The following is a 13,329-nucleotide window of genomic DNA, read 5'->3' on the forward strand; positions in this document are numbered from 1 at the left end:
ATATTGAATTAAAAGTTTTTCTACATAGGGTTAGTCCAACAAAATGACCAGTATCTACTATAGCATATTCTTGGTTCAAAAATCAACCTAGACACCACGTCTAATTGGACTCAGGAAGGCATTTTAACCTAAGCACTATTTATTTCATTGATCCTTATACTTTAGGCCTATAAACTAAATGAAATTGTGGGGACACCCAACAAGATCATTGCAATCATTACAAAAATCCAAAACAATCATAAGCATAATGACAGTTCAACAAAGCAATAAAGGTGTACACTCAATCATTGACTCAACTTGCGATACTATCATCCTCATTATACTAAGGGTAACAATCCTAAGGCTCATCCTCAGATTTCGCAAGAAGGTGATGAGGAACAGTTCTAAAAGCATATCAAATCAAGGAGTGGAGATGAGAACAAAGACTTTAAAATAAGCACCAAGGTAGAGATGAATAGCAAGGGTAGATATATAGTAGAGAAGAAAATACCAAGATTTATAGAACAAGGATTTTATAGCAATTTCGAAACCTTAAGATGGCCAATTTCTAACTAGGCTTGCGTCCTACAGTCAGCATTACTTTGATACCACTTTGTAGCACCTGGTTTTAAGAACAAAACCAGATACACACCATATATGAGCCCAGGAAGTCAAATCTCACATATAGCTACAAATAAGGGTAATATCAAAAGACAATGCTTAAATACATAGCGTATTAGTGTTAAGATTATAACCTCAAATAGCAAACAGCGGAAAGACAACTTCAATCTTTCAGGCGAAGACTCCAATCCATAGGGACAACTGACTGGTTGATCACAAGCCTAATTCCTCCATACTCTAGCAATCTGGTACTCATCCGGGATTTTTATCCAAATATTTGAAAATAAAGCAAGCGTAAGTACATGTTGTACTCAACAAATATAATATGGAGTTCATGAGGCTCAAAAGGCGAACACTGGTTTACTGCGATTAGCTTTTAATTAGTCATGATTTTAGCAATTGAGTAGCTAACCAGTTTATCCACAAGCCCATGTAAACACATGATTAGGTAAACATGAATAATGAATAGCATAAACAGTAATTATTAGTGAGCATCTTTATCATCAGTATCCTTTAGTGTTCATCATCTATTCTATAAGGGTTCTAAGGCCGCTCGTGACCGTGAGCATGGCTGATATACCAGTTTTACACTCTGCAGAGGTTGTACACTTTCACTATGAGTCGTGATTTACCCTTTTGCCCGAGGTGATCAGCCTCTTGACCCACTACCAAGGAAGGTCGGCAGGATTCACTATGAAGCCTTTCAAAGGTTCATCTAACATGTTAGGGCCATTAGATTCACTCAGCAAATAGATGTAGAGCCCCCCTTCCTGATGGCACAATGACACACAGCCTATACACAAGGGGATAGTGGCCTAGCTCGGGCTGCAAAAGATATATTTATAACAAAATAGAATCATGACTATGTTATGTTTTCAAGATTAGCATGTTAAAATTGGAGCTCAAAAATTGAATTCAGTATTAATTTCAGCACAACCATATTTGGTTGGCCCTGAAAATAGAATTAAAGTTCAATGTTTGGTGAATTATAAAATGATTTTTCATAAATAAAGGTTCTTAAACTTGGGTACCATTTCATGATATGAAGTTCGTACTATGATAATGTGCCTTTGATTGTGATGTTTAAAACTTGAGCGAAGGACCGGAAAGTGTAAATAGAGAGAAGGGTGGGGTGTTAAGTGAGAAGGAGCAGAGGGAAACAAATAGTTGTTTTGGCTTAATTTGATTTTGTAAAAAAACAAGGGACTTTTTGCAAAACCACCAGGCCACACCTGCTCGCGCCATTGGGCCGAGCTAGGCCACTTCGAGCCCAAGTTCCTTTTTCCTTTTTCAGTGTTTTATAAATTTCTATAAATGTGCTGATTCTTGTGAAATGCATAAATAAATGTAGAAAAATCATAAAATAGAAAATAAAGATGTTCTGTAATCCTCATGACTAGATCTATGCAGTGGATGTATAATCTTGCATGTGTTAGTAGGAAAATCTTACTCTAGATTTTTGCCTATGCTTTTTAGGGAGAAATTCATATCTGCGGTTGTATTGCTCCAATTGATGTGAAATTTTTATGGTAGGCTTCCCATGTTATTCTTAGTGTGTAGTAAAACTTTTAGCTTTATTGGAGTATGTATGAGTAAGGTTTTGATTTACCTAAGTCAATGCTTGTTTTATGTGTACTTTCTATTGAGGAACTGTTTTCATAGTGAAAATTATCTTTTCTGTGTTTGTGGTCTATACAAAAGTTGTAGGTAACTTACTGATATTACCTGTCCTAAAAGTTCATGATTTTAGACAAACAAATTTGGGAGTTATGAATTTTACAATTTCCCTGTTAGGTTTTACTTGTATGCTGCATAGATTTGAAATGTTGTGCTTTTTAGCTTAGTTAACTATTTAATCATCTCAAGATGATAATAAGAAAGTTGTAGTGAATTTCATAAGCTTTTCATAAAGTCTTGGAACACTTTTGTTAGATTTGTACAACTCCAGTTATGATCAAAACAAGTAGCTGCTATGCTGTAGTCCAGAAAAATGACTTTTGCTAAGTTTGATTGCTTTAACTTGATATGTGTAATATGTTTGTTAGTGTTAACTCATGACTTAGTTAAGGTTGTTTTCATCTACCTAAAATAGCTGGTCACTTTGTGGTTTAATGATGATCAACTAATTAAGCTAATAGATGGTCTTGTATGTAGGTTGTTAGAAATAATGTTTGTATCCGACTTGCTAGAACCTTCATCATATTTGTTTGTGAGTTATATGCATGTGAGTAGTCTAAACTAAAATAATAGTGTGCAACCACCTGAAACCTATTATTCATATCTTGAACTAGTGTAAGGGAAATGCATCCTATATCATTCTCTTGCTCATTAATGCTCATGCATGCTCTGTATATGGGTGATCATGTTTTGTGGCCTACTTTGTATTGTGTATCGCCTTTATGAATCTTGGTTAGGTTAATGACTATGCCAAGTGTGAACCCAACAGCCCCTTTACCCTGGTAATGCATGCTAGCTAAATTTTGATAGATGAATGCCTTGTAGTAATTTAACAAAAGTAACTGATGATCGAATGATTTGGATTGTAGCTTGCTATCTCACTATGGTAAATTGTGTGATGTTTAGTTAACCTTCATTCATGTAAGTGCTTAATTGTGATTTTGTATCTTTTTGCAAAACCACCAGGACGCGCCCGCTCGCGCTGCTGGGCCACGCCTGCTCGCGCCGTTGGGCCGAGCTAGGCCACTTCATGCCCAAGTTCCTTTTTCCTTTTTCAGTGTTTTATAAATTTCTATAAATGTACTGATTCTTGTGAAATGCATAACTAAATGTAGAAAAATCATAAAATAGAAAATGAAGATGTTCTGTAATCCTCATGACTAGATCTATGCAGTGGATGTATAATCTTGCATGTGTTAGTCAAAAATCTTGCTCTAGATTTTTGCCTATGCTTTTTTGGGAGAAATTCATATCTGCTGTTGTGTTACTCCAATTGATGTGAAATTTTTATGGTAGGATTCTCATGTTATGCTTAATGTGTAGTAAAACTTTTAGATTTATTGGACTTTGTATGAGTGAGGTTTTGATTTACCTAATTCAATGCTTATTTTATGTGCAGTCACTATTGAGGAACTGTTTTAATAGTGAAAATTAACTTTTCTATATTTGTGATCTATACAAAAGTTGTAGGTAACTTACTGATATTGTCCATCCTAAAATTTCATGATTTTAGACCAATAGATTTGGGAGTTATGAATTTTAGAAATTCCCTGTCAGGTTTTACTTGTATTCTAGATAGATTTGAAATGTTGTGTTTTTTGGATTAGTTAACTATTTAATCATCTCAAGATGACAATAAGAAAGTTGTAGGAAATTTCGTAAGCTTTCCAAAAAGTCTGGGAACACTTTTGTTAGATTCCTACAACTCCAGTTATGATCAAAACAAGTAGCTGCTATGCTGTAGTCCAGAAAAATGACTTTTGCTAAGTTTGATTGCTTTAACTTGATATGTGTAATATGTTTGTTAGTGTTAACTCATGACTTAGTTAAGGTTGTTTTCATCTACCTAAAATAGCTGGTCACTTTGTGGTTTAATGATGATCAACTAATTAAGCTAATAGATGGTCTTGTATGTAGGTTGTTAGAAATAATGTTTGTATCCGACTTGCTAGAACCTTCATCATATTTGTTTGTGAGTTATATGCATGTGAGTAGTCTAAACTAAAATAATAGTGTGCAACCACCTGAAACCTATTATTCATATCTTGAACTAGTGTAAGGGAAATGCATCCTATATCATTCTCTTGCTCATTAATGCTCATGCATGCTCTGTATATGGGTGATCATGTTTTGTGGCCTACTTAGTATTGTGTATCGCCTTTATGAATCTTGGTTAGGTTAATGACTATGTCAAGTGTGAACCCAACAGCCCCTTTACCCTGGTAATGCATGCTAGCTAAATTTTGATAGATGAATGCCTTGTAGTAATTTAACAAAAGTAACGATGATCGAATGATTTGGATTGTAGCTTGCTATCTCACTATGGTAAATTGTGTGATGTTTAGTTAACCTTCATTCATGTAAGTGCTTAATTGTGATTTTGTATCTTTTTGCAAAACCACCAGGACGCGCCCGCTCGCGTTGCTGGGCCACGCCTGCTCACGCCGTTGGGCCGAGCTAGGCCACTTCATGCCCGGGTTCCTTTTTCCTTTTTCAGTGTTTTATAAATTTCTATAAATGTACTGATTCTTGTGAAATGCATAACTAAATGTAGAAAAATCATAAAATAGAAAATGAAGATGTTCTGTAATCCTCATGACTAGATCTATGCAGTGGATGTATAATCTTGCATGTGTTAGTCAAAAATCTTGCTCTAGATTTTTGCCTATGCTTTTTTGGGAGAAATTCATATCTGCTGTTGTGTTACTCCAATTGATGTGAAATTTTTATGGTAGGAATCTCATGTTATGCTTAATGTGTAGTAAAACTTTTAGATTTATTGGACTTTGTATGAGTGAGGTTTTGATTTACCTAATTCAATGCTTATTTTATGTGCAGTCACTATTGAGGAACTGTTTTAATAGTGAAAATTAACTTTTCTGTATTTGTGATCTATACAAAAGTTGTAGGTAACTTACTGATATTGTCCATCCTAAAATTTCATGATTTTAGACCAACAGATTTGGGAGTTATGAATTTTAGAAATTCCCTGTCAGGTTTTACTTGTATTCTAGATAGATTTGAAATGTTGTGTTTTTTGGATTAGTTAACTATTTAATCATCTCAAGATGACAATAAGAAAGTTGTAGGAAATTTCGTAAGCTTTCCAGAAAGTCTGGGAACACTTTTGTTAGATTCCTACAACTCCAGTTATGTTCAAAACAAGTAGCTACTATGCTGTAGTCCAGAAAAATGACTTTTGCTAAGTTTGATTGCTTTAACTTGATATGTGTAATATGTTTGTTAGTGTTAACTCATGACTTAGTTAAGGTTGTTTTCATCTACCTAAAATAGCTGGTCACTTTGTGGTTTAATGATGATCAACTAATTAAGCTAATAGATGGTCTTGTATGTAGGTTGTTAGAAATAATGTTTGTATCCGACTTGCTAGAACCTTCATCATATTTGTTTGTGAGTTATATGCATGTGAGTAGTCTAAACTAAAATAATAGTGTGCAACCACCTGAAACCTATTATTCATATCTTGAACTAGTGTAAGGGAAATGCATCCTATATCATTCTCTTGCTCATTAATGCTCATGCATGCTTTGTATATGGGTGATCATGTTTTGTGGCCTACTTTGTATTGTGTATCGCCTTTATGAATCTTGGTTTGGTTAATGACTAGGTCAAGTGTGAACCCAACAGCAAAGTTGGAGCCAAGCCGGAAGACGATGTACTAGTAGACGGGTCCAGAAGATGGAAGTACTAACCAAAGTACCTGGGAATGGAGATGCTCACCAAGCAGGCATCATCTAAGAAACATTGACATTGTGTTAAGCCTAGGCAAGCCCCGGAGCATTCTAAGCCTCCTACCTCTCTTTTTGAGTTTATATTTTGTTTTGTGCTTTAAGTATAGGAGTTGAATTGAAACCCATTGTTGCATGTCTTACCTTGTCTACAATATATATACATGTATCCTTACTAGCGTGTATAGGTCGCTCTGTGCTTAACTATGTAATCGATTCGAATCATCGTCTCTCATGGATAGTGAGAAACTCATACCTTGCTCCGGCTATCGTAGTAACTAATGAAACATGGTGGTTCTGTTGATCATGATAATTGAATATGGTTACTACTATGATACTTATTAATCAAATGATTGTTACAGGATAGATGCAAACTTAGCTATAATGGACTTCACTGAACTTAATGCTACAATATTGAAAGTAAGGACTTACATAGTATGCTCTTTTGCAAGATTTTGCTATCAACTAGCTCCACCAAATAAACCATGCATACCCTTGGAGTCTTCATTTTTCTCCAGTCGGGTAAGTCTTGCTGAGTACAATTGAGTACTCAGGGTTTTATCCCACCCTATTGCAGGTGAAATGCTATGTCTGCTAACGGTGGTGACTATGTACCAGTGGGCTCGGCTATTCTGTATTTGCTTATCATCTATGCTTTTGTTGGAGGGTGTCATCAAAGCTAGCAATATGATTCAAAATTATGATTTGGTAGTCATTTCAAAGTTATGTTGTTTTAACCTAATGGATTTGAAACTAAACTTGTATTAATTACTTCTGACCCTATTATAATATTATTTCCACTGCAAACTCTGTGTATGTGATATGTATTTGCTTAATCAAGTACGATCTTGGTTGTGAAGTTGATTTATCGAGGCCTTCATGGTACTCGACAGACTTCTGGGTTTATATAAGTGATGGTATGCTTTGTCAACGTGTTTAATGGGGATAGTCATACTTAATCTTGTATAAATAGGGTGGTTCTGTCACATCATCCATCTTGCACAAGGCTATGATCCATTGCCAATATATGCTATTTCTTCTCCAATTTCTTTTTCTATTCCGATGTCTTCTTTTTGCTAATTTTGTTGCTTTTTTTTCTCCGATTCCAAATCTATTGAACTAAATATCTATACCTACCTTTATCCATATCCATATCTATATCTGTATCTATACCGAATACTCAAGAAGCAAAATTTCTTGATGTTGGTATATTTAACACACACAAATAAATCCGCAAGCGCACGGATACCGCTGTAGCTTTCACGCGGAGGTATTCCAAGTATCGTATCCACAGGGAAATGTGTGAGACTAACTATGGTCTAACTTAACTAAGGATAGCAACAAGGTTAGGATAAATTAGAGCATAGAGAGGATAACCAAAGATTCTCTAGTTCTGACTTGGGTAAGCTTATGTCTTCTACTATTCAACTAGGGACATGACTAGGGAAAGACGCTAGCAGAGGATGCTTTCCTTTGCAACCGCTTCCTACGTGCTCCTACAGACAGGAGGTGGACTACAAAGGATCAACGAAGCTATATAGTACAGGCTATATAGAACTTATGTCACTCACACGATCTACCACCTTCCAAAATATAGGGTGCATCCACGATTGAACCTAGGTCTAAGCACCATGCTTACACTTACGATTAATACTCTACTCCCCCTAGGAAGAGAATAAAGCACTCAAAAAAGAGTCATGAACCTGAAGAAAAATATAAAAAAGATGCTTACTTAATAAGAAGTTGATTACTAGAGAAATCTCAGACGCAAGCTTAGATAGAACGTGAATCCGCTAATGTACAATCTGTAGAGAGAGCACTGACTAGGCTGGCACCTCTTTCAAACTCTTCCCTCACTCTCTATCTCACTATTATTTATAAGACTAGATCCTATAAAGGACTAATCTTCCCTTAATAGCCGGCTCTAATCCTCATGATATGAATTAGGGTTTTAGGACGGCTCTAGGGTGGGTGGCAAGGGCTGGTATATATAGGATAGAGCGTCCAACGTGAGCCCTTGGATCAAACCAACATAAAGGACGGCGTAGATACAACATAGGAGGCGGTGGAGAATCGACATATACAACGGGAGGCTGACATGGGGGCCCACAGGACGGGTGGCCTCTAGGTGGGGCCGGCCGGCCCCATATGTCAGAGACACGGGCTCCACTTCGATGATTCGCCTTCTGAAGTCTTCTAGAGTCTTCCCATGTCGATTACGCGGTGGAATTTCGTAATTTTCTTTGACGAAAAGGTCCCCCTTAACGGTTTTCTGGATAACCCTGTTGAAAACACAAATTCACCGAAACTCGTAAAATTTATTAGTTTAAACCCATATACATATGTTTGGTGATGGAATTAAATATAAATACATGTTATGTTGATGATTAATAATTGATGTTAGTGATCATCAACACTTGCCACACTAATTTTTCGTCCAACTTTACCCTATTAATAATTTCTGTTCACAGCTAATAGCCCAAGTCCAAATCCGATGTGAATCCATATTGGATCTATCACCTCCAAGGCAGAGGCACGACGCACATCCACCTCCAATAGCAAATCCACGAGACACTCAATCTTTTTCCATTTCCGTTTCTTTATTACCTTTTTGTTCAGCTTGCTGATTGGCTCGGCTTCAATTTGCGTTTCCTTTTTTGTTTACGTTTTTTCCTAGTCCTGTCAGTGATTCGCTCAGTTTCTATTTTCAGATCTTAGGTTTTCCTGTTTTCAAGCTTTTTTGTTGTTCTTGATTTTTGAGTCTGATTTTTTACTCATTCTTTCGCTACAATGTTTTTTCTCGTATAAACATAAAAAACAAATAATAGATATAATGTTATGGACTTTTGAAACCATTGATCTTTGACTATTCCTATCTCTAAGAAACAAAAAAAAATCATTATTAAGTCAATGATGTAGTTTTGATTTGACACGAAACTTATATTCTTATTAAAATCTAGATTAGTTAATGGTCCAACTAATTAAACTAGTGAATTGAAATCTTAAACCGTTTATTGTCTAATTCAGTTTAAATAAATATACCTCTGCAATGTCTGATAAGAGCTGACATATGAAAATTCGAGAGACGTCTCCCGTTATAGTCATGGGAGAACATACCGATGCTTGACATGTCCGTAACTATCTCCTTCCGACTTTAATCGAATATGATAACTTATATATTTCTATCGGTGCTCAAAGAAAGTCACAGACCTCAATATATAAGTCACAAAAAAGGCTCAATATATAAGTGTAACACCATATGAATAGTATGAAAATTAAAGTTATAATATATTTACGTTTAAATATTCTTGTGCTTGCAACGGTAGAAAAAATATCTATCAAGAATTTTTTGGTTGGATACCGGCTTAATAGAATATTGTCATATTATTACCAACATTAACTTATATTATGGATGTCATGATGATCATGAAATAAATTAGATTTAAAATTTTATAAGGATAAAATGTAGTCATATCGCATGAACGATCGATTGTTTTGCTTTTCTCTCAGTTGCAACGCACAGGCACATTTTGGTAGTCTATACCTAATACTAAAGAGGCAAAATTTCTGCCATCAAAATTTTTTGGTCCAGCCCTGTCCAACCGTATCTGTTTCTGCGTCGGTACGTCAGTTGCAAATGGAGATTATGAGGGATTAGGAGTAGAGAAGAGAATAGAAAGAAATATAGGGTTCTAGATGTAAAGATACTAGACTTCAAAGAGAAAGTGGGAGGCCTTAATAGTTTTTGAAATCGATTGGGGTTTCTAATGCAAAATGTCCAAATTCGAGTGGGCTTCTTTTTCCAACTTAGGCCGAATCCTCGCAGTTAGGCTGCCTTCGTTGTGGGCTGGACCAAGCCCATGCAAGCTTTTTTTTCTTTTCTTTCATTTTTTTCTATAAAAAACAGAGATCTTGCAAAATTCACAAAAATCATAGAAAAATCAGAAAAATTCCAAACCAGTTTTGTTAGCTTCATAAAAATATGATCTATCCCATAGATGTTATGAATCTTATTAGACTGTGCTTTGTCTATAGGTATATTAAATCATCCTTGCATATATTGCATGCATATAGGTTCAGGCGATGACCTAAGAACGTGCTAGAGGTAGACCCAGAATACGCGGAGGTGGCCGAGGAGTACGAGGAGGATGTCCTCATTGTCGGTGTTCCCAAAGCCTTCACTAACTTTCTGCTATCTAGTTGCTGCCTAAGGCAAGCCCAAGGTGCATAATCCCTACTTTTCAGCACTTAATATATTTGTTTGCGCATTGAGTTTTGAGGAGAAAGATTTACACCATCTAGTGTAGTTTTGATAAGAAACAAAACTTATTTTTATTAAAATATGGATTAGTTAATGGTACAACTAATTATTTCTTGAACCGAAATCTTGGCTAGATTATTGACTAATGAAATCTAAATAAATGTATTTATGTAATTCCTGACAACGACTGCCATGTGAAAAATCAAGAGATCTCCCATCATAATCATTGTTGGACCGACCAATCATGACACATTGACAAAAAAGTAATGGAGGTTGATATGATGCGTCAAAAAAGCAAAAGTCGATATTGAGTCATAGAAACACATGGGTAGTATGAAAAAGCTACAAAGTTATGATATATTTATATCTAAATAATTATGCTGCTTTGCAACGCAAGGAGAAATATATTAAGGTGTATTTTAATTCGATGCAGGTTTAATAGGATATTATTATTTATTGTCAGCATTAACTTATATTATGGATACCATGGTCATCATGAAATAAATTAAAAAAAGCAAAAAACATAAGTAGATATGTACCATTTACGTTATCGTTTTGCATGAATGTTTAGTAGTTTTTTTCTCCCGTTACAACGCACAAACATATTTGCTAGTAATGCAAATAGATAGAAATTCGATTATGTCTTGCATTAATTTTCATAAAAAAAGGAAAAACAAATTTCATTTATACTCATGACTTAAGTTGGCTAATTTTGACCGACAAACTTTAAAAGAAAAAACCTTCGAAATTTTTTATCGTCTCTATACTATTTTCTTTATCTCATCTCGAACAAAAGCTTCCTATAATGATGCATATCTATCCCTTCTACAAAATTTGAAATCTATAATTTATTTTATGGTGCAGCTAGCGCCCGGACGTCTAGCCCCAGGACGCGTCTGGAAATAGCTCCCAACCATCCGATTCCACCTACAGGAACCATCCGAGATCTCAGCTCGGCCGCGTAATAGAACGGAATGGAAGCGCTATCCCCGCCCACATAACAGAAGGGAGCGCACACTCGCATCTCCTTCCACGTCTCCTCCACCAAACAAATCAAAAGCAAAACCTTATGCCCTTAGATTTACAATTTTTGGGAGGTGGCCCGAGGCCCACCTTCCTTCCTCTTCGGATTGCAATATTTTTCTCGAGGAGGAAGAAGGGGAGCGGCTACTTATACCATGGAGTATTATACAGTCGCCTCAACAAATGTATCTTTAGAGGCGGTTGTTATTACTAGCCGTCTATAAAAGTGGTGCGATTTTCAAAGATAGACGAACATACTAGCCGCATATGAAGATTTATTTGCAGAGGTGGTTGGCTTTGAAGCCACCTCTATAAATGCATCTTCAGAGGCAGCTTGTTTTGCCATCCATTATAGAGGTTGCGGCTGATTGGGCCGGCTCTGCCTAAAAATGACTCCGTTGCTGAAAATCGTTTCTATAGTAGTGATTTCGTATCCGAATTCGAATTAAAATATGGTAAAAGGTGCTATTCGAATCTGATTTCATGCGTGTTCGATCTGATTCCATCTCTATTAGGCACAAACTAGGGGCCTGTTTGGAACACATGAATGGTAGCTATACAGAAATTTCATAGAAATCAGTTAAATTTCACATAAAAAACGCAGAAACACGAAAAATTTTCTCTGTTCCCAATGGGGCCTGGTTAGTGCATGAGATTCGGTCCAGCCTTTTGACACGAGAACGCAATGAAGTGTGATTAATAACTGATCCTGCTCAATGACCCGGAAACCACAGTGCATTTTTTTGGCACACCCTTTTCCACGGTGCTTGCGTATATAGCCTTAAGTGGCCGCCTCCATGTCCCTTCCTCCAGCGGTAGAGAAGGGATACACCAGCTTAAAGAAACGGAGCAATCAGGCGCTCCACTGACGCATTGTTCCTTTTGCTTTTCTGGTCGCCTCGAGGGAGTAGCATGTTAGCACCGCACTAGCAACTGACTGCACACTCAGAAACCATGAAGGCAAAGTGCTCAGCATTATCTCCACCTTACCTTTTGCTTTCTGTTATTATATGGGACAATTCGGGCGCACCAATAATCCTATGAATGGACAGTGGAGCACAGCTGAGCTATATAAATCTGGATATACACTGTTCTGATGCAGTGCTCAAGGACCCGAAGGATTCGAGAGGGAGAAGGAACAAGATGAGTTCCAAGAAAGCAAACAGGGTTTTGGTACTTGTTCTTCTGCTTATTGTTTTGCCTGCGATTTCGATCGGTATGCACCGCAGGTTGATTTCCCTGTTCAATCGATTGTTATCTTTATTTTCTATAATTTTCTTATTTTTCATTAAATTGTATGAGCTACGGAAAGAGAAAAAAAATAAACTGAAGAACTTGTCAAAATATAATCAACATGTACTATTGGAAGTATGTAATATGTTTTTCAGGCATGCAAAAGCGAATGATTTGATTCATTAGTCGTCTATAATTTGCTTTTGCAGGAGGAAGGGAGTTGGCGGATGAAAAGGATCACAAGGTATGTAGTAGACTGGAGAATAGCAAAGTTCTCTCATGGAATTTCCTGAGAGCTTATATCGATCTACGAATCCATATATTATTAATTAAGTTTGGGAACGATCTTCCAAACCCAAAGGGACTCTTCTTCGACTAGAGACTAATTATATCCATTTTGTCTAATTCAGGTGCATTCCACTGCTGCCTCTGAAAAGGGAGCAACGGCTTCAGGAGATATGGTCAAGACAAATGATTATGGGCGCTACGATCCGACTCCGGCGTTTTCCAAGCCTCGCTTCAAGCTTATACCCAACTGACTCACTGCTGCTTGGCTTCTTCGTACCACGAATTGAAGGTTAAACTTATTAATTAATAGTATATATATTATATATATAGATAGATGTCATATGAGGATTGAGGTGTGATACTACATGGTTAGTATATGGATGGCACATAGAAATAGTCGTGTACAGAATGTATATAACTTGTGTAGTATCTGGCGTTGGTGCCTCTACTGAATGTACTCGGCTTCAGTTCTTAAGTATGTGTTCTGGTGTTGGATCT

The 13,329-nt window shown here is 36.5% G+C and overlaps 1 protein-coding gene across 1 annotated transcript; it reads left to right on the forward strand.

The window, feature by feature from the left end:
* Positions 1-12,284: 12,284 nt before the first annotated feature.
* On the forward strand, positions 12,285-13,309 carry LOC136482089 (uncharacterized). The gene is made up of 3 exons (XM_066479339.1): positions 12,285-12,526; positions 12,753-12,787; positions 12,954-13,309. The coding sequence occupies exons 1-3, from the start codon at positions 12,355-12,357 to the stop codon at positions 13,080-13,082; spliced, it is 336 nt and encodes a 111-aa protein (XP_066335436.1). The 5' UTR covers positions 12,285-12,354; the 3' UTR covers positions 13,083-13,309.
* The last annotated feature ends 20 nt before the right edge of the window (positions 13,310-13,329 follow it).

This window comes from Miscanthus floridulus, chromosome 9, assembly GCF_019320115.1.
Source record: "Miscanthus floridulus cultivar M001 chromosome 9, ASM1932011v1, whole genome shotgun sequence".
NCBI classification, from domain to species: Eukaryota; Viridiplantae; Streptophyta; class Magnoliopsida; order Poales; family Poaceae; genus Miscanthus; species Miscanthus floridulus.